Source organism: Rhododendron vialii, chromosome 7a (assembly GCF_030253575.1).
Source record: "Rhododendron vialii isolate Sample 1 chromosome 7a, ASM3025357v1".
Classification (NCBI taxonomy): domain Eukaryota; kingdom Viridiplantae; phylum Streptophyta; class Magnoliopsida; order Ericales; family Ericaceae; genus Rhododendron; species Rhododendron vialii.
Window position 1 is genome coordinate 39,959,122 of NC_080563.1, and position 22,312 is coordinate 39,981,433.

General features: G+C 38.7%; 4 protein-coding genes and 1 non-coding gene across 5 annotated transcripts; 1 reads left to right on the plus strand and 4 right to left on the minus strand.

The window, feature by feature from the left end:
• Positions 1-3,510: 3,510 nt before the first annotated feature.
• On the plus strand, positions 3,511-6,285 carry LOC131333035 (deoxyuridine 5'-triphosphate nucleotidohydrolase-like). Its single transcript, XM_058367339.1, has 3 exons — positions 3,511-4,030; positions 4,921-5,012; positions 5,898-6,285. Exons 1-3 carry the CDS (start codon positions 3,699-3,701, stop codon positions 6,140-6,142), a joined length of 669 nt encoding a protein of 222 aa, XP_058223322.1. The 5' UTR covers positions 3,511-3,698; the 3' UTR covers positions 6,143-6,285.
• A 1,683-nt stretch (positions 6,286-7,968) lies between these two features.
• Positions 7,969-9,303, minus strand: LOC131333380 (putative RING-H2 finger protein ATL61). The gene is made up of 2 exons (XM_058367864.1): positions 8,561-9,303; positions 7,969-8,340 (listed from the first exon to the last, which is right to left on the minus strand). Exons 1-2 carry the CDS (start codon positions 8,885-8,887, stop codon positions 8,269-8,271), a joined length of 399 nt encoding a protein of 132 aa, XP_058223847.1. The 5' UTR covers positions 8,888-9,303; the 3' UTR covers positions 7,969-8,268.
• Positions 9,304-14,579: 5,276 nt separating this feature from the next.
• Positions 14,580-15,232, minus strand: LOC131334014 (RING-H2 finger protein ATL56-like). The gene has a single exon (XM_058368878.1). It carries the CDS (start codon positions 15,222-15,224, stop codon positions 14,802-14,804), a length of 423 nt encoding a protein of 140 aa, XP_058224861.1. The 5' UTR covers positions 15,225-15,232; the 3' UTR covers positions 14,580-14,801.
• Positions 15,233-19,122: 3,890 nt separating this feature from the next.
• TRNAE-UUC (transfer RNA glutamic acid (anticodon UUC)) lies at positions 19,123-19,194 on the minus strand. The gene has a single exon. It is a non-coding gene; the product is annotated as a tRNA-Glu (tRNA).
• A 1,454-nt stretch (positions 19,195-20,648) lies between these two features.
• LOC131333648 (extracellular ribonuclease LE-like) lies at positions 20,649-21,829 on the minus strand. The gene is made up of 4 exons (XM_058368280.1): positions 21,728-21,829; positions 21,483-21,638; positions 21,163-21,361; positions 20,649-20,878 (listed from the first exon to the last, which is right to left on the minus strand). The coding sequence occupies exons 1-4, from the start codon at positions 21,827-21,829 to the stop codon at positions 20,649-20,651; spliced, it is 687 nt and encodes a 228-aa protein (XP_058224263.1).
• Between the last annotated feature and the right edge of the window lie 483 nt (positions 21,830-22,312).

Genomic DNA, 22,312 nt, shown 5'->3' on the forward strand with positions numbered 1-22,312 from the left:
TGTCGAAAATATGTTCAACTTTCGTTAAACAACTGCCGAACATACATTTTCGGTAAATAACTGTTGAAAAAAATATTATATTTCGGTAATTGGATACTGAAAATACATCTCAATTTTCGGTAATTAACTGTCGAGTATAATTAGAAATTTTTAACGGGCTATGGAAGAAAATAAATGGCTGCGAATAGCAGTGCCCATAAATAAATCTATCTATTATAAAACACCTATCTCTATTATAAATAAATAAATAAATTTATTATAAAACACAATGGTATGGCCCCATACAAACACAGGCTGTTAGAATGACTGAGATTCATTTGATTCAATACATGAGAAGGAAGTTGCGAATGTAATATAAGTGCTTACATTCTTTGTAGTAATTACGCAAATGCCACCGATCTCCCAATTCCAAAACCCTACTAGCTAGCAAGTGCCGTAAGCACGGGTAAACACTGTATAGGTCCAAAGGCAGTAAAGTTAGGGTTTTTTTTTTCCCTTGGTAGTTGCTTATTCTTTATGACACGTAATCCGTGAATAAAATCAGAATCGATCCATAACTCACAGATTGAATTGAAACCTGACTATGAGACTTTTGGTTCGCAAACAAATTATATTTTTCTAAAAGCCATGATTCGCGAATTATGATTGAATTTATAGAAATTCAATATGATACGGACCATGAGCAGCCCTACTTCGAACAGTGTGGCATGAAATGTCTAATGAATGTATTCCTCTCCCTCATTAGTTTTTTTTTTTTGCGAAGTAAAAGATTGAGAGGGGGAGACCAAAGTTGCAACCCTCTTAGCAAATAAAGGCTCTCAACCGCCATACCACGTTAAATGAGTGAGCCACTACCACCCATTGAATGAGCCAAGCTTACTGGAGCATTTATTTTGAGTAAACGCTACTCATGGAATGATAGTCTGTCACCATAGCCCAACCAAGGTGCAAGCTAAACAAATGGTACCCAATACACATCAACTAATTCACGAGGAGACCACTACACCGGCAAGCGGAATTCCAACTCGCGACTGTGTTCTTGGGGGAATTCCATCCTACCACCATTTGCCATCTTGGCAACCACCTCCAATGGCCCACTCCGTCATAATTAGCTGCTCCTTTGTTGTTGTTTTTTTTGGGTAAATCTGCTCCTTTGTTGTTGCTATTATCTCCCCAATAAATAGTATAATAGTAGTAGGGTAGTGTCCATAATATGAGAGCTACACAAAAGGATAATGCAGCGATTATGTGACGGATTGCTTCCTCATCACTGTCGTCGTCACTCCCTCTAATTCGTCTGGACTCTTGGACGACCTTTCTCGCACGAGTGCTGGCAAGCAGCTTTCTCAACCGTCCCCATCACCGGCAAACAATCTCTCGAGTAAATCAACAGCCAATTGGGAAAAAAAAATGGACACCACACGATCTCAAGTTGTATACTTGTATGATAATGAATATTTGGCATTAAAGGGATTTGTTTTCTCCTCACGTTCAAAAAACTGTTAATGTGTTATAATCTCATAGTGGGTAGGTTTGTACGTAGTTTTCCTTCAATTTTAATTAGACTGTCCCATTAAGAGATAGTAGGATTGGGTTCCCATATATGTATTTGGCAGGTTAATGGTGTATTTTTCCTCTAATCGGTACTTGGCGGATTAATAGTTTTTACCTACCTTCAATCTATCGACCTTTACGAACCAACAGGTTGGTTTATTTTGTTTTGGCAATTTTCGACTTCGTGAGTTTGGTAGGTTGAGCAGGTTGAAATAACCTTCACTATTTCAGCTTTGTTTTTTTCAAAAAATTAAAGAAATAAAGATAGAAGAATGAAATGAGGTGATGCCTGAATTTTTCTTTACAAATAGGTGAGGTTAACAAAATATGGCAGGGTTCGCCTTGGTATGTTAGTACTATTAGCTATTATTCTATACACACTGATTCGGGGTTGGTGTTATGCAACTGCTGCACAGCTCCGTGCTGCACGGTTCGGATGTCATTCATTGCCGAAATGAAATTTGAGCCGTTGTTGGACAATCCGAGCCGCGCAGCAACTGCACAACACCAACCTTGAATCCGTATTTTACCCACTCAACCCAAACCGCTCATTAATTTCAACCCAATCTTTTTATGCCTCGGGTTGGTATGGGTTTGGTCAGTTTTGCGGGTTGATAGATTTTTTGCACATTCCTAATAATATCATAAAGAGATGGCGGATTAACTTAAATTGGATTTTTCCTTAATCTGGTAGGTATGCATCACAAAATTAAGGTTTATCATCAATCGGTAACCACTTGATTTTATCACATTTCTCAATCACATTTCTATTGAAGACAGTTGTGATAAAAATGATTGTCGTTAGTCTCGTTACCACAAATAGGATAAAATCAAGTCCAATGGTTACTTAGGTTAAACAATCCTCAAGGACTATTTTTTTATTCAAATAAAAAGTTTTGAACTTGATTTGTTAATTTTAGAATGCTTTTGTCAAAAAGAACCAATAATCTACAAAAAAAAAAGCTTGACATAGAACTAATAAATGAGAAAAAAAAGTTTGAATAAAGAAAACAAATTGTCCTGGATTATTTAGTCAAAATAGGCCGTGGTCAAATGACCTATTATAGCTAGGCATCATAGATAGGTCTTTTAGTGGCCTCATTTTATATAGTCGAGTTTTCATTACTCGAGTCAAATAGCTTTGTCACCTCAATTCGTATCCCCACGTACATCACGTCAATATAAGAGGAAATGTTAGACTTTACCCCATTATCAATCACCTAAACCACCCAAACGTTGTTACTATAATCATAGCCTAACCAATTGGTTTTAGATTTAAACCACGAGGAATCTAACAAGAGAAATTTTTTTAAGCAAGGTGTTCTCCTAAGAAGCTTTTGGGCATTTTGTTCTTATTAAAAAAAAAGAAATTGCATTTGGTATTTTGGGTCAATTTTTGGTGGATTCTTAATTCGTCTCGATGGGAGGAATTTAAAAAAAATATTATATATATATGTATGTATATACACACACACACATACCTTTTATCCAAATACAAGTGAGTTTTTGGCTTTATCTTGGATATTTAAAAGAATATTTGCGTAAAAGTAAATTCTTTTGCGTTTTGAGTGTAAATTTTGTCCGGATGAGCCAGAAAATGGGGGATTTTCCGCCACTCCCGTGGGTTCCCTTCGCGCATTTTTTTGGATAATCAAACCATGCATCTAGTAGGGACTGTAAAATAATGTATCCATGAAAAAAATCAGATTCTCCGGACATTGATAGGTATGTCAAAAGTTGAGTTTTTAGATGAAAAAATAAATGGTTGTGAACAGTTTAACTTAAAAAACAGTTGACAGATCAGGCCGTCAATTTTTTCGTTTAGAAATAAACTTTTGACATACCTATCAATATTCGGACAAATTGATTTTTTGCATCGATACATTATTTTATAGGTTTCACAAAATGCACGATTTAGATTACTAAAAAAAAATACACAAGGGAGCCCACAGAAGGTGCTGGGGGAAAACCTCTTTTGACCGGCTCATCCTTTTTGGCTCTGATTTGCTCACGGGAAGTGCCGGCGGAAAACCTTTTCTGACCGGCACATCCCTTATCATTCCTCTCGTTCAAAGTTAAGCCAGAACCCCGATAAATGCTTTAAAGCCAATGGCGGGAATATTTGGCGCCATTCCGTAGAACACATGTTGCGCGGGAGAATTTTTTGGGGGCAGACACACTCTCTCTCTATATTGCGTAGTTACTCTCTCTCTATCAGTCCACCTCTTTTTGCAATACCCAACTCATCAACTACCCTCTCATCTCTCTCGAGTCCTCCAATGGCCGACCAAAACCCACAAATCAACGGTTCCGAAACCAACGAGCCCTCCCCCAAGATTCAGAAACTTGAGCAGAACGGCGTCCGTGGGACCCCCAATTCGGTCACGAACCCGTTCTTGAGAGTGAAGAAGCTTTCCGAGAAAGCTGTCTTGCCGTCGAGAGCATCCCCTCTCTCCGCTGGTTATGATCTTTCTAGGTAACAATCCTCCACCTTCTTATCGGTTTCGGATTCACGATTTCGTTTATTTGATGCGATTACAGGGGCGGAAACATTAAAAGATACAAGTGGGGTCAATTGATACCACTCCCTTCCAATTAGGGTTGCAAACAAATTGAGCAGCTCAGAGGCTCTGCTGATTTAGTAAATCAAGCCGAGCTCGAGCACGGGTTTTAGAATCGCGTAGTTAATGAGTCAAGCTCAACACTATAAAACTCGGTTCGAAAAAGCTTGGCTCGTTTTTATAGGCTCGGCTTGTTTATAAAGATGCCAAGCTCGAGCTCAAGTTTTAGGCTTCTTTGGTAAATGAGCGGAGCTTGAACATTACAAAGCTCGGCTCGATTGTACCCTTCTAGTTTCAGTTTCTCAACGGGGCAATGCATATATATATATATATATATATATATATATATATATATATATATATATATATTACATAAAAATTTGCTCCTTTTTACCCCAGTTTAAAACTCTTAATCTGCCTCATGTTATTTTCAAGCATTTGATAGTTACAAATTCTTAGTGGTAGATAAAATTCCCAAATGGTCAAGCATTTATCTTTGGCAGGAATCGGATGCAAACCCCCCAAATCTGACTCAAAACCCCCAAGTCAGTTTACTTATAGCATGCAACAGGCAGAATTTTGGAACGAAACTCGTTCAATGTTATTTGGAAAATGATGCGATAAGTTATGTATTGTTCTAGTTTTTGACCCCACGACTCAAAATTCACCTAGTAGTTTTGTGATTATCTTGCAAATTGTGTTTATAGTTCGATGATTTTGTTTGCGACATTTTTGAATGTACAGTTGTGTTTGTGCGATTGAACGTATACTGTCCGATTCTAAATGTAATTTTACTTTACTATAGCGCCACAGAGATCAAAGTACCAGCTAGAGGAAAAGCCCTGGTTCCAACAGATTTGAGTATTGCAATTCCAGAAGGAACATATGCCCGTATAGGTAATCTCTCTCTCCATGTATGCGTTGCCGTGGGTCTTAACTCTTAAGGGACGTATGGGTGACCCTATCTCCTATGTTTTTCTTTTTGAAAAACCCTTAATTACATATGGATAACTTGTATGATAATCATGAAATTAGGCCCGTTCAAACCTCAAATTATAGTAAGTTCATACTACATGATACACCCAAATTGGTGTTGAAGATTGGCTTGAATTGAAGGATGATCAGCTTTTGTTGACGAAGATGGAAGAGCTGTCACTCTTTTTCTTCTTTGGTTGTAAAGTGACTGCCAAGATGCTCACGGTTTTGTAAATCGGGTCTGCAAGTTGTTCCTCAAGCATGCCTTTGAGGATTTGGCTTGAATTTGGCCGAGATTGTTTTTATCATTTGTTATCTGTTACTCTCCTGTAAATATGCATTGGTAGGCCGAGAAAATGTCGCAGAATAGTAGAGAGATTAGGATGAGAGAACATGTGAGGTATCTGTTTTGTAAAGGGCTTAGTTTCTCTTTGGTTTCCCTTTCGTAGTTCTCTCAAAATTAGTGTAATAGGCGATTTGTCGTCCCACATATAATTGTTGTTTCTGTTCCTCTGGGTGACCTCAAAGAAGGTGGCTCTGTCGCTAAGCATGCTGGTAGAGAGGACCCCAAATGCCTAAACAAGACAAGAACTTTGTATATGCCTAACAACAAATTTTCAAGTCGTCCCTCTAGCACAATGGGATCGGCCTAACACACCGATTCTTTTTGTAGTGTCAGCAGCCTTGAGAGTACCCGAACCTAGGCAATCTTGTCATATGTGTGTTTGTTTTTGAGTGTTTTGGGGCATATCAATTGGCATTTGATAGAATCGATGTGTTTTGATATGGATTGATGGTTTTTGGCAGCACCACGATCTGGGTTGGCATGGAAGCATTGCATTGATGTTGGAGCGGGGGTGATCGATGCTGACTACAGGGGTCCAGTTGGGGTCATCCTCTTCAACCATTCTGATGTCGATTTTGAAGTGAAGGTCGGCGATCGGATTGCGCAGCTGATAATTCAGGTAATCATGATGCCTGATGTGGTGGAGGTCGAGGATTTGGATTCCACTGCTAGGGGCGCTGGTGGGTTTGGGTCTACTGGAATTTAGAACATTAGATCATAGCAGGATCAGAATGCGTTAGCTCTTAGGATTTCATGTGTTCTTATGATTTTCCTTTTTATGAATTGGAGTTGTCGTTGGGATGACTGGTTATGAATGCTCGTTGGTCCTGTTGGTAATTTTTTCAAGCACTTTACAGGCTTTGAACCATTCGATACACGTGATTTCCACAAAACAATGAGGGATTCACTTGCGTCGGACGAGTAATGGCTATTCACACATCTTTGTTTGAATCTATACACACTTTCGGAACGAAGAAAATGTGATTCTTGAACATACACTACACTTTTTGAGTGGTAGAATTATTGCATCAACTCTTCTACTTTTGAATACTAGTTCCATTTTCAGCATCTGGTATTCACATTTCTACATTTAAAAACAGAAATCCAATGATTATGATATGACCCTCTTTACATTGAACATATGCATGCTCTACCATTTTGAGCAGTAGTTCCTTTGAAAAACAATGCCTGATGTATCCGACCAAACGAGCAATCGATTCATTTGAGTCCCAGAGGGGGGAGAGGGTGAAAATGAAAACTTGTTTTTTAAACAATTGAAAACATCATTGGTTTCGATAATTGTAGTCAATTTTTAGCACCAGAAACATTGGGATAACATAGATATAGAACAGAAAATATCACTAGACAGACCGCAGAAGCCACAGGAACCTGAACTTGTGTTAGACCAGACAGCATTAGGACTCAGCTCAAACTTTGCAAGGGGAGCGACAAATTGGGCAAGTGAGTCGTTTCGCCAACCAAAGATCAATGCACTGGGCATGAACACACATGCTTGCAAACTGGAAACACCCGGCAATGCTCCTCGTGCCGAAAATGTTCCAAACAAATAGCACAAGTCAGAGGATTTTGCTAACTGGCCGTTCGGAAAAAAGATCACTGCAGGCAGCTCTTCGATGGATATAGGCAACGAACTCGTATGATCCTCTTCTCCCGGATGCAGATCTCTATTCATTCATGAGTTCCAAGAGAAGATAAGAGACTTGATAACAGTGATAGATAGATGAGATTCATAAGGAGATGAAATTAGAATTGAGATTGGTAATGAGAAGAAATTGTTATTAAGATGTGATTGATAATGAGTATGTTTGTTTGAGATAGATTAAATGATATGATTGAATTGATAGAAGAGATTAGTAATGAGAATGGATTGATAATGGGGAGAGATTGAGATGAGATTACAAATACTATCTCCAAGAGGGTATTGCTAATACCCCCATTTAGGGGGCTTGCTCATCCCATGGGATTCACAGTCCGGAGGGATTTGTGTTATCAAACAAGGAATTCACAATCCAGAGGGACTATTAGTCCAATCCCAAGGCTGAATCCGGTTAACAAACAGGGCCTTAAGGAATGTACGATCACAAGACTAAAGATATAGTACATTGTAAGATACTAAGAGAGTAGTCAGTGCGAAGGTGTTGTAGACACCATTTACTGAACTAGCACAAGATAACCAGAGAGAGATGGTGAATCACAAAAACAAAAAGGGAATTGGGAAAAGATTAAGGGCCCAAAGATTAATAAAAAATTCCCATACCATAGCCCGGGGTGGAGCTAGAGAGAGAGAGAGAGAGAGAGAGAGTTGAAAAAACAAAAAGGAAATGGGAAAGAAATAAGAGAGAGAGAGAGAGAGTTGAAAAAACAAAAGGAAATGGGAAAGAAATAAAAAATTCCTTGTTATAGCATGCCATAGCCAGGGGCCCAGGGGGAATGGAAAGAAAACAAAAAAAATTCCCCTTTCAAGCAACTATAGCATGCCTTTTGCGCACAAGGCGTGCGATTTAGGCCCATTACAACTTTCAGAAGTTATATTTAAAACAATAATGGTGTGTATTACTCGAATTGATGCTCCCATTATATGCAAAACACTGCCAATCAAAATCAACAATTTGTCCATCTGTAATCCCTTTCTTGGTCAATTACTAATCAAATTACATTGACGTCTATAGCAAATGTGGTAACCCTATTTAAGACTTCAGCAATATGTATCATCTCTTCACACTATCAAACTGCACTCAGTTCGGAATGGGAGATGCTGCCAAGTGGCTGATCTGGTCATTCATCTCGGCACGGACGGCAGAACTCAGTCCTCTACCAAAAACTCCGAGTACGATGCAGCCACTCTCCCTCCATTTCTTCCGCTACAGATACTCTTGAATTCACCTGCAAATAACGAAACCAATGAAGTCATATGTTGCATCCGCTCGGAAAAATTTCAAAAAAATATACACCATTTCAGATTGTTAAAACTTTATTAACGCCGTGGCTAAGCATGAAAACCTCGACTGAATCCAACAAAATGGCTAACGTTTAACCGGGTACGAAGGGTCCTGAACATATACAGCTTATGTATCCAAAGCGGCAAGTGAAAATTACGACTCACTTGAATTTTGCACGGGGCGCGACAAATTGGGCAAGTGAATCGTTTCGCCAACCAAAGATCAATGCAGTGGGCATGAAACAAATGCTTGCAAACCGGAAACACCCGGCAACGCTCCTCGTGTTGAAAAATTTCCAAGCAAATGACACAGGTGGAGGGCTCGGCTAACTCGCGGTCTGGAAAAGAGATCACTGGCAACTCTTCGATGAATGTAGACAAAGAAGTAGTATGATCATCTTGGTCGGGATGCATATGATCATCTCTACTTATCTTATCGAAGAGTAGATAAGAGAGTGTGGAATATAGGATCACAAGACCAACGATATACATTGTACGATAAGAGAGAAGTTAGTGCAGTAGGTGCGAGAGAGAGAGAGAGAGAGAGAGAGAGAGAGAGAGAGAGAGAGAGAGAGAGAGAGAGAGAGAGAGAGAGAGCAACAAGGGGAATGGAAAAGGAATAAGAAGCTCCCTGTTGAAGCAACAAAGATGAGGTTATTGCATTTGCCATTACTTATGGATGAAATTATTTGAGCATTGCTTTCTCCATATTGATTTCTTTGCATACAAAGAACCACAGGAGTAAAGCAAGCTGTTTGACTAAGAAAAGGAAACCACAACTACACTAAAGCGCCATTTGAATTCTCCTTGCAAACGTGAAGGGAAAGGTCTAATTAGGGAGACAGAGCCGGCCGAGCTAAAGCTCGAGATGCGGCTGCTTTGAGCTCCTAAAATTTACCAAATTTTAAGGGCCCTGGTACGCCTATAATAGTCCAAAAAAAAAAGACCCATCTTTAATCCTTGCTTCACACCCCCAGTAAAATCAGGGTTTTAATAGTTCGTGCAAATATTTGACAAACAAGCCAAGTTTTTATTTGGGGGTGGGGCATTCTTTTCAAATTCCTAAGGGTCTTTTGTTACTCCCAGCATCGGAACACTCTCATCCAAATATGTGTAAATTGAGGTTCAAGACTAGAGGTGGCAAATTAAACCTAAACCTATTAGTAAATTCAAACTCATCCATTGAAAAATAAAAACCCAACCCAACTTATTTATAAGTTGGGTTAATTAGAATGGGTCTCAACCCATATAACCCATCTATTATGGTCAATGACGTATTTTGATAATTAATACCCGCCAAGGACATTTTCAACATTAACAAATGTTCTCAGCATGTCATTGACAGGTATTAGTAATTATCAAAACACGAACAGGGCCGTCATTTTCCCATCTATTAATGGGTCTCAATTGGACATTAATTAGGTCAATTTAAATGAATCAAGACTAATAGAAACCAGCGGTTTGTTTTGGACGAATATTGGAACACACTTGTTTGGATCCAGATATGTCTAAAGCGGTCCAACATGTGTGCATTTTGTGGGGTTCATGTGAATTAGACAACTTTGAACACATTTGCGTCCGGATATAACAGAAGAAGCCAAACCAAATCAAATCAAACCGAGTCTTACGTCTCAATCACTTGGGGTTGGCTACATGAATCCGTTTTCTCCATTGGACTCTGTCAAGTGCCACTTGTTCACACAGACTCATTATACTCGTATATCAGAAGAAGCCAATGGTTAATTTTTTATATAACTGACGTGGATGCCGCATGGTTCTCCACGAGGGCTGTCGCGGTTAAATCGGAGATTGAGACCTTGCTAGAGCTCCACTAGTAAAAATAGAAATAGATCCCCTGCAGTTTCTAAGTCGTAGATTTTAGGGGAAAACTTGTGGATGTAGAGATAGAATCCACTCAAGTTCATTTATTTATTTATTTTTGAACGGTAAAAAGAATTGTATTAATCTTTAAAATTGTTACAAAGATTAATAGGAACAAAAAAAAACGATATCATATCCTTAGCAAAGCTAAGTACAATCCTGTGCTAATCCAAGACTCAATCCCTTGGTTCGCGATCAAGTTCATTTATATAGTGGCCATAACAATCCTATGGAAAAAAACAAACAAACAAACCTAAAAATTTGCAATTTATTGCTCTGATCAATCCGGAAGAACAAAACAATAGTTGTAGAGCATAGAACCCCAAATGGCTCAAAGACCAAGGACGAATAACCCATTCTTGGCAGAGGGTCCAAGTGCAATTTCCCCAAATTCAAAGCACTTATGAGCATTATGTCAACTCAATTGATGAATTAAAGACGTAAACGGAACAACAGAGCCCCACCGACATTGTTCGTGCGAGTCCTCTCCCACCAACAGTTCCCACCGGTACTAGCAGTAATGTCGGTGGGGAGACAACTAGTACCAAAAGGGATTCAGAAAACCCTGTGTTTACAAAACCAGAATGCAGAATGGTTAAACCTCCTGAAACGTTTGAACCAAAGGAGAGTAACAAAAGCGGAGGCAAGATAAATTCCTACCACGAGGAATTACCCAAGTTCAAGATCTCATGGACCAAGTTCAAAATTCTATTCCTCGTAGCTTTCGTCATCTTGGTGATCATTAATTTTACTGTCCCTGAGGCACCTGCTCTCGACATTTTTAAAGTAGTTCATTGTCATTTTACTGAATGTGGTTCATTGTCATTATGATCATGAAATTTCCATAGGTTTACTTTAAGAATGTCAAGAGTAGGTGCCTCAAGGACAGTAAAATTAATGATCACCAAGATGACGAAAGCCACGATGAATAGAATTTCAAACTTGGTCCATGAGATCTTGAACTTGGTTAATTCCTTGCGGTAGGAATTTATCTTGCTTGCCTTTGTTACTCTCCTCCGGTTCAAACGTGAAATTATACTAAGCACTAAAAGAGTCCTAGAGGGGGGGGTGAATAGGACGATCAATTAAAAATTCATGCAACCTTCTATTTTAATCCATTAACCAAGTACCATGCTATTCTATCAATTCAACAACTAAATACAATAGCAATAAAACTAAAGAACTCGAATGCAAGGATATACGTGGAAACTACTTAGGGTAAACTCACCCTAAGCATAAAACCACGGCCTAATCTACCAAAATACTATAAATCAAAAGGTTTACAAAGAGAATACAAATTAGGAATTACCCACAAGCCTCTTGTGACACCTAACTCCGCTCTTTGATATAGCTCTTGGAGCCCCTTCTTGATTCCATAGCCACCACGAGTTCACCACCTCGATCTCCGGGTCAAGCCGGCTCCGGAATCATCCGGCCATGTAGAGTCATAGGCAACAATGTATGGATTTAAAAAGAGATGAAGTTTTTTGTGAAAAACAAATCAACCAAGAGAAAATACATTGAATATTAGAGTATTTCTCTAGGATGACAAAGGATGATCAAATACTCAATTTAGATCATCTCAAATGCATAAGCACACAAGGGATATGAGTGAAAATGTTTTTCTCTCTCTAAAGTGGCTGATGCAAGAGTGGGTTAATCCCTACCAGAAGAGAAATTCGGCATATATATATGGTTGGAACAAAACCTAGAGCTAGCCAATAAGGGATGGACACGGCGGGTGCTAGCGCGCTCCAGCGGCGCTCTTAGCACGCGAGCTAGCGCTAGCGCGCTGCCAAGGCGCTCCGCGAGCGCCCTTCAAAATCTGGTATTTAAAATTAAATCAAAAATCAAGAACACTTTGAATAGCGCCACCGGAGAGCTCTGGCACTCTTAAGGCGCTAACGAGTGCTACCGCGCTACAAGAGCGCCCCGGTGGCACACGGTTCTGATCCCTTTAAAGCCTTAGAAAAATTTTCTTCGTTCAAGCAAGGCCAGCAAAGCTTTTCTCATGCCTTAGAAAATTTTCTCCATCACCCACCAATGCAAACAAAGAAAACTAATTCCATGGAATTAAAAGGCGTGGTTACTGTATTGAAGTTTATGCATAAAACTTAGAAGAGATGCATGAAAAATATTACACCAAATGCATATGAATGCATATACCTCTTTCGAACATAATCTGAGCATCCTTTAAGGCAAGAGCTTCTCAATATTTCTTCATTCACCGGGCGGAGTATCTAGACAAGATAAAATAAAAACTCTCTCCCAAACCCAAATGAAAAAAGAACAATACAGACTCCAATGGTTTTGACAAAATCCGGAAAATGCCAATCATACTAACAAAACGTCCCCGGCAGTTTAAACATTTATGCATTTTGGTTTTGTAAACACAGGATTTTCTGAATTTCTTCTGGAACTATTTGTCTCCCAACTGACATTACTGCTGCCGGTGGGAACTGTTGGTGGGGGAGGACTCGCACGAACAACATTGCCGGTGGGACTCGGTTGTTCCGTCGACTTCTTTAATTCATCAACGGAGTTGATAGAATGCGCTGGTAAGTGCTTTGAATTTGGGAAAATTGCAGCTGAACCCTCCGCCAAAAATGGGTTATTCGTCCTTGATCTTTGGGCCATTTGGGGTTCAATGCTCTACAACTATTGTCAGTTCTTTTGGATTGAACAGAGCAATAAATTACAATTTTAGGTTTAATTGTTTGTTTTTTCTTTAGGATTGTTAAGGCCGCTATATATAGGAACTTGAGCGGAGATTCTATCGCTACATCCACAAGTTTCCACCAAAATCTACGGACTTGGAAACTGAAGGGGATCTATTTCTATTTTTAACTAGTGGAGATCTATGGTCTCAATATCTGATCGCGTCAGACCTCGTGAAGAACCATGTGGCATCTGTATAATATATAAGAATAAGTCATTGGTTTCTTCCGTCATAGTCATAGCCGTGAACAAGTTTTTTATGGAATCGTGTAATTGCAGTCGTCTGTTTCAGCAATCAATGGTAGAGACTGCCTTTCAATTTTGGTCAAAATTGGTTTTTAATCCGAACCGTCCAAAAACACTTTGGACGCACGCGATTGAGTGCTATAAATCTTCTTTACGGAAAACTCCGTTTCACTAATCAGAACTCGTGGACTGTGACTTCAAAATGGGACACACCCTGACCCATAAGATCACCACTAGTATCCGTTGGAGAAAAATATATGCGATGCGGAATTTCTGATAGAATAATAATACCAAATAATATTCATTGATCAAATTCAGCAATATAAATAAATAGAGAAAGGAATAGAATAGCCTGTGGAGTGGTCGAGGCACGTGATAACGCTCTTCTAAGGAACGATATACTCCATTCTGCACTGGATTGAATGGTACTCCTTCCCTAGGATACATCGACCTTCAAATTTCCTTTTGTGTAGTGAAACAAACTCACAAAGCAATAGTTTTCCGACACCCAAAACACCATGAGATATATATAATATCATATAATGAATCAAACTGGACGATCGTAAATGAGAGCATTATTCTGTGTGTATGGGAAGAGGAAGCAAGAGAGGATATAAGGTTTATAAAAAGTGATTCTGCTGCCTGTGATAATCAGTACTGGTATGTTTGGCTACTGCAATTTATATAGTGTGTTTGGAGTTATAGATATCCTAGCAATTAGGAGAAAAAGAAGTGCACGTGGCAATTGGTTTGACCAGTTCCAAAATCTTTTGAGTAACTATTCTGAGAATGTTGAGGATCAAAAAAACAAAAAAACTATTCTGAGAATGTTGCCCCACAATTTTAGGCAACAAATACCTCAATCAAAACTAGGATATATAATTAAAATATAAGCATAAAATTTTAAATTAAATACAACAGTATCATTACAAAATTTGACATTCCTATTAGGTGAACAAGACCGCTGGGAGAGGAGCAACCTTAAGTCTGCTGCTCCAGCCACTTGAACTACCACCTCGGTGGTAAATGTTGGTTCTTGTTGATGGAGAATCTAGTTTCCTTGGTCTTTTATTGTAGTTAGTGTGAAAATAAGTCGATAATTAATCCAAACTAAAAGTGAAAAAATGTTACTCTATTTACTTTTAGAGTAATAGTTATACGATGGGAAGATGTTTCAATCTGGACTGTCCAATACACTTTTGAAAGGCCTGGATATGTTGCTCGGACACCACATCGGCCAGGTGACGTGGTACCCACCCTGGCACCCAAAAATTTCTCCTAACACAACACAACACAACACAAGCAAATGGCAATAGGAATACAGCATCAACTCTTCTACTTTTGATACTAGTTCCATTAATTTCCAGCTTCTGGTACTTTACATTTTCACCAAAGAATTAAACAACTTTTTGGGTGTAGAATGCCTCATGGTATCCGATCATAAACCCGATCAATCGATTCTTTCGAGTCCTGGAGGAGGGGGAGAGGGTGAAAATGAAGACTTGTTTTTAAACATAGTACAATTGAAAACATAATTGATGCGAAAACTTTTTGTGAATTTTTAGCACCAGAAATATTGTGATAACACAGACGTAGACCGGAAAACATGGTAAGACGACATGTGATTTCGGTCATCAGAACCGGAACTTGTGTTAGGCTTCACTTCAATTCTGCACGGGGCGCGACAAACTGGGCAGGTGAGTCGTTTCGCCAACCAAAGATCAATGCATTGAGCGTGAAACATGTGCTTGCAAGCTGGAAACACCCTGCAACGCTCCTCGCGTCGAAAATGTTCCAAGCAAATAGCACAAGTACTCGAGGATTTCGCTAACTGGCCGTCTGGGAAAGAGATCACCGGCAACTCTTCGATGGATAAAGGCAGAGAACTGTCGTCCTCCTCTCCGGGATACATATCTGTAGTCATGAGTTCCAGGAGAAGATAAGATACTACGGAATGCAGGATCACAAAGCCAACAATATACATTGTACAATAAGAGAGAATTGCTCTAGGTGCTCAAGACACCATTATACAAAATGAGAGAGAGAGAGAGAGAGAGAGAGAGAGAGAGAGAGAGAGAGAGAGAGAGAGAGAGAGAGAAATCATAGAACTTGAATAAACAAAAAGGGAATGGAAAAAGAATCAGACACTCCTTGTTGAAGCAACACAGACGAGGTCACAGCATTTGTATTGCTTAGATCAAGTTATTTGACCATTTTCTATAGGAGAAAGCTATGCTATAAAATAATAAAAATGTTATGCAATTTTATGACGTATGTTACACATATTTTTAGGGGAGCGATTTCCACACTTTCGTTTTTACTAACCACACTCCCCTTTTACAAAGTTTAAGAATATTTTGGTAATTTCACACACTAAAAACAAAAAAAGGGGAGTGTGTTTAGTAAAAAGAAGAGTGCGAAATCAGTACCCTATTTTTAGTGTATGTTATACATTTTGATAGTTACGTACACAAGAACGTACCTTAGAAGTGAATGGTATGCATTTTTAGGTTTGTTGCACGGTACACACGTTCTTTTTGTATGGTATGCATTTTTTGGTTGATCTGTTAGACATTTTTGTTGTATCGAAATTTCTTTATTGAAGTTATGAATACGGTAAACCACAACACAGTTACGCAATGTTTGACATGAATTACGCATTTTTTGTGTGTGTTAGTTACGTATTTTTTTGGTAACCAAATGTTTTTATCAGTTTTCTTTGCGTACAAATTACCATAGGCTTTGATTTAAAAAAAAAGAGTACAATAAAGCCTAAGCAAGCTGTTGACTAGGTAAAGGAAACAACAATTACACAAAAACGCCATGTGCCTCTTCCTTGGAAAGCGAAGGAAAAGTTCTCAATAACGTACGATAGGTCTTGCAGCTGTAAATTTGAAATAGTTAGGGGCATTCTTTTTAAACTGCCAGCGGTCTAGATTTACTCTTACCATCGGAGCTATAGATAGAAAGATGAGAGTAATAAGTGTAATTTTTTTATTGAAAAGCGAACAGTACTGTTAATGCGGCCCATTAAGCATGAGACTCTGGTATCTTGGGACTTGATTGGCTCGTCGATGATCTATTCGATGCCTACGAAGGAGAGCGTATAATAAAAATTAGCTGCCTGTGGAAATAGGCACATGCCGAATCAATTAAAATCGTTGTTTCTCTATGTTTGGGTGTGCGTGTCTTGTGGTTCTCCTTTTTTTTTTTTTTTTGGTTTTGTAAACGGCACAGGAACACAAACGTAAGACAACTCAAGAAGAGTTCTCAACTCAGGAAGAGTTCTTGATCAAAATGGACTCTAATTCGGGTGTAACACAACCTGTAAAAGAAAAGATTTTCCTATCTAGACAACGTGATGCAATTCATTGAGTTTAGTAGAAGTTCTTTGGGACATGGGCATTGTGGGTAAGTGAGGAAGATATTTTTCCATTGAGTTCGGAAAGTGGGTTGGAGAGGCATTTTGTTAAATGTTATTTTGGAAGGGAACTCACTTCAACCGTACAAGCTCAAAAACTTCTTAAAAAACTGGTAGTGAATGTAGTCAGTTGCGGATCAAAAACAAAAAAATGTGAAGTAATTCCCTCCCGGGCCAGGAAGTTAATGTAGTGTTCTTATGTTGTACATTTGATTCCTCTCTAAGAAGTGGGTTACATGTATCCATGTTAGATGACAAAACGTAGTAGTAAAGTAAAGGTAAAAAGCCAAAGTAGGACTAACCTGTTCGGATAAATAAGCCACAGTGGCTTATTTTTTGTTTTTATTCAAATTTTTTTCGTATCACTTGGCTTATTGTCATTTTTTTGGGGATTATTGCATCCTTACGGCAAGAGGAATATAAAAAGTAAAATTTTTTGACCGAAATCCAATTTTTTTTGAATAAAGACGAAAAAATTGGCTTATTGATTTTTTTTCGTCTTTATTCAAAAAAAATTGGATTTCGGTCAAATTTTTTTACTTTTTAGATTTCTCTTGACGTGAGGATGCAATAATCCCCCAAAAAATGACAATAAGCCAAGTAATACGAAAAAAATTTGAATAAGAACAAAAAATAAGCCAAAGTGGCTTATTTGTCCGAACACCCGAAATAATTTTGAAAGTAGAACCTTGTAGGGGAAGTTTTGGTGAATGTGTGGTATATATTTCGTGTCACAAAGTGTGTGTTCAGAGGAACATGCTTTTGTAGTGCGACAACTATATATTGTGGTGACTTTGTTTTCTGATATCTTGTCTCTGTCATTCTCTTTTCCATGTTGTCGTTTTTGATAATATTGGCAGCATACAATGTTGTACTGCTTAGAAGACTATCCCGGAAATTACGGGCAGTTCACTCAAATGTGTGTAGATCGTTTCTCTCACGTGAACTCGAATTGTTAATGCTATTTATAAGATTTTTGGACCTTGCTACTAGGACTGTAAATGAACCGAGTCATTCGCGAACTGTTCAAGGCTCGGTTTGGTAAGAGCTCGTTCGAGTTCGATTCGTCTGCTAAACGAACTGAACCTGAACCTCAATTCTAGGCTCGTTCCGTAAATGAGCCGAACCTGAGCCTAACGGTATTCGGCTCGGTTAGGTTCGCGAACCTATACTTAAATTTAATTAATAATTCAATAGGGGTCTATTTGTAAATGTAAAAAATTTTAAGGTTGTATATATAATTCAATACTTATTTTTCTCCCAAATTCTATACGATCAATGAGAGAGTTTGGGTTCGCTTGAGTTTAATGAGCTGAGCCGAATCAAACCTGAGTCTTGACGAGCTCAATTCGAGCTTAGATTCGGCTCGGCTCGATTCATTTGAGTTTAACAAGCCAAACTCGAGCCAAGATGTTCAAGGTCGAATCGAACTCGAGCTGAATCCGAGCCGAACTCGAGCCAGACTAGTATCTTAACGAACCCAATCGAGCCGAACCCGAGCCTTGAAAAATTTTAACGAGCCGAACTCGAGCCAAGTTGTTCAGGCTCGAATCGAACTCGAGCCAAACCTGAGCCGAACTCATACCTTAACGAACCCGAGCCGAACTTAACAGGGTTCGGCTCGATTCGATTCGTTTACAGCCCTACTTGCTACGGAACCAAACCAAATGCACCGACCGGAGCCACTGACGGTTGCATGGGGCCCACTCCAGCTACCGGATGGTTGATCCAAGCTGTCCAAAAATTCTAAAAAAAAAAAATGAGTGGGCCTACACACATCGGATGTCGTTGATTTCCGCAACAGCCCACTCATTTTTTTTTTAAAGAATTTTTGGACGGCTCGGATCGGCCGTCCGGTGGCCGGAGTGGGCCCCGTGCAACCGTCAGTGACCCCGGTTGGTGCATTCGGTCCGGTTCCTTAGCATTAGCGAAGATTTTTACAGTCAGACTCGGTGCACAACAAAATCCGACATTTCTCTCAGGTGAATAAACAAATGAAATTAATTAAAAAGTCCAATTAATCATCAAAATCAAGTTTATTCTTTTTTGACACGGAAATCAAGTTTATTCTGTGCGCTAAAATTAGAGTGTAATTTTGTTCACCTTCCTCAAAAGAGGGTGAACATTACCGTATCTGTTATTGATTAAAATGGTGTAGACCCCATCACAAAGTGATGTCATGCTTACCATGCAATGCACTTTTTGATAAGCATGATATCACTTTGTGGTGGGGTCTATATCATTCCAACCAATAAGAAGGAAGGTAATGTTCATCCTCTTAAGCAGAGGGCGGACAAAATTCAACTCCTAAAATCAATACTAAACAAAAGAAATTGACTTCTTCTTTCGCTAGCTACAGGAGTTCTGCTTTTAAAGGAGTATTTGGTGATGCAAAAAGTCCCTTTGGATGAAGGGAGAAAAGTACTACTCTACTAGCATGCAAAGCATAAAGCCAAAAAAGTTCCGTTGCCGGGAATCGAACCCGGGTCTCCTGGGTGAAAGCCAGATATCCTAACCGCTGGACGACAACGGAATTGTTGTAGGCGATTGCTATTTTTAATTTAATATTGGATTCCTTCTTCCTCAAACCCCTATATGGCTGGTTAAATATTCATTTCCATAAATAAATTAAACTTGAAAACTTATTGGCCTTGACCGTTGGCTTGAGGTTTTTCTACCCTAAAGTTTCAAGTCAAAATTTCGAAGGTGACATCAACTCTTGCGAAACGAGTTCGTACAGAGTTTTGTATCGTTTATAAATGAGACTTCCCTAGTAGATAGTAGGAATGGTCCCTCAAGAATAAGTCGAATTGCGGTATGTTGGCTCGGGCATCCTGAGTCATAAAAAAAAAAACTCGAATATGTTTTTGAGCTCATTAAGTCTACAAATATATCTCGAACAACCTGCTATCGGCTTGATAAGCTTGTATATATTTAATTGAACTATTCAATTCAACCTTGATTGCATATTTTGCTATTTATACCTAACGAAGTAGCTTATGGTGTCAAAATATGGTCATTAACTGTGGTATACCACTTTAACTAAGGGAAAATGATGGTCAAAGACGTGTTTTGATAATTAATATCCGTCAAGGATATTTTCAGCATTAACAAATATTCTTAGCTTGTCCTTGCCGGGTATTAATTATCAAAACACGTCCTGGGCAGTAGCTTATGGTGTCAAAATATGGTCATTAACTGTGGTATTCCACTTTAACTAAGGGAAAATGATGGTCAAAGACGTGTTTTGATAATTAATATCCGTCAAGGATATTTTCAGCATTAACAAATATTCTTAGCTCGTCCTTACCGGGTATTAATTATCAAAACACGTCCTGGGCCGTCATTTTCCCTTTAACTAATTAACATACAAACTAAGGTTAACCGCTCTAACTCTTTCCAAAAAAAAAAACTAAGATTCACCGCATTTCAATAATTTTTATAGTACCAAATTTAAACGGATCATTGCCAAGCTTGTTCGGCTATAAGCCCCAGCTCCTAGCGCAAACCACTACATTTTGCCCGGTCGACCTTAAGGGATTTGGCCAAGTGATTGTGAGAAAACAATAAGTGCTCTTTCATGAGGTTACAGGTTCCATTTTCAAAGAGGCCAGACATTTCTAACCTTGGGGCTACTAGGAGTTATGCTCGATTGTTACCTTCAATGTCCCAGAATTAATTGAGGTATGTATAAATTGGCCCGAACAACTAGTTATAAAAAAAATTCGCTACATTTTGCCAGGAAGACTTCTCTGTGGTTCACTATCATTATGATAATGAAATTTCCTTTGACCAATAGAGCAAGTATATTAACAAAAGGAGAAAAAAGATAGAAAAAAGCACAAGAATTAAAAAGTAAAGAAACAAGAAATGCAACATGTATTTTTATTTTTATTTATTTTTGGCAGTAAGACATGGTTACAATAAAACTACTGATCCCAAAAAAAAAAAAACCATAAATTGTTATATTTCTCTAGCCTAAAATTGCTAGAAAGTAGGAAACTCTATAGTACTTGAACCACACTTTCCACTATTTGGCATAATTGGGCACTGAATAATGTTTGATCCAGAATTGTCCACACAAATATAAACTTGGAATAATTGGCTATTTCCAGATTCATCAACATTGCACTCTATCCATGGAGTAGACCCAATTGCATTGTTGATTGCTCCTTGAATGCTGCTCAAGCTATACGACCCCCCGTCCGGGTTAATTCCTGTCTCAGTTCCCAAACACCAAATTCTTTTAGGCTCCGTTCACTTTTCAAGAAATCAACGCAGGAACATAATTCCTGACAAAATCTTATTGACGTTAGTAAAGATGAAGGAAAATTATTTTCCTTTCATGCGTTCATTTGACAAGAGATTTAGGAGAAACTGGTGTAAAAATAATTTTTTTACAAAATCTTGTTTTTTGCGTGGCACATTTTGAGGAAAAACTGATCATAGTTCGTCAGGGAGAAAAAAATGTATTGAAATGTTGAAGGTAAATTGTGATTACCTGCCCCCTGAAGAATTTGAAGTAGGTTTAATTGTCCTTTTAAGTTGAGAGCCAACTGGAAATACCCGTGCTGATCAAACATCGACTCGGAGCATGTCCCATGTTTATCCCATTCATGTGACCAGAACGACACTCCGTTACCGCTCGGGCATGCCAGTGTTGGCCAACTCGTTTGCAAGCTGCTGATCAAGTCGGAAACCTGAATGTATGGTGAGATTCATAGAATTCGTATCAGTATGAGACTTTATGTCCATTGTTTAAAGTCGTCATTCGTAATAGTTATACAAAATATGGAATTGTGTTTTAATGTAATTGAGGACCTCTGATTGATCAAAAGGGTTGTTAGGATCGCAATTTGATGGGTAAGAGCCGTCGTCGTTATTCGGCCAAAGTCCATGGATACCGAAATCTGAGTTCGGTTTCCATGTGGTGGGATAGCAACAACTCTGTTGTGTGTCGCAGTATGATCCTGGCCACTGAACAATAATCGTTGAAAAAACTCATAAGAAAATCCACATAAACGTAGGGTAAAGTATTCGTTGTAGACAGAGAAACAATCGCCCACCTGTTGGACAAAGTAGAAGAAATCAAAACCTTGAGCTAGGCAACAAACTAATAGGCATTGCACAATCAACAGCTCGATCAATAATGAATTCTTGAATTCCATCTTCTCCCTCTCTCCTTTCAGCTCTGATCGGTAAACAAGTATACAATGGTGATGAGAGCTGTATTTATAAGGGAAAAATAGACAGTGTGAACATAAAAAAGTTGGCCTCGCATTAAAAACAAATTGTTTTTTTGTTGTTGTTGTTGTAATGTACATGTGAAATTGGAGATTTTTTTTAGTGCCGATAAAGTACGACATCGTCTCCCACGTGTGGTACCGCTGGTCGCAAACTATGTATTCCGAAATTTCTCATGAAATAGACCGGTGATTGCCCAATTGTTTGCGACTACGACAATAAGAAGCTACTTGAGATTCGGATATTCTGGGAATTAGTAAAAGGTATTGTTTGTGACATCGTCCATCGTATTACATTAGTGTAATTTTGCATCAAAATTGACGCACCAGAGATCCTTCATTTTGTTTTGATGTAGGAGTATTATTTTTTTGTGTCGATATTGACCTGGTACACCCGTTGCGGCGTGT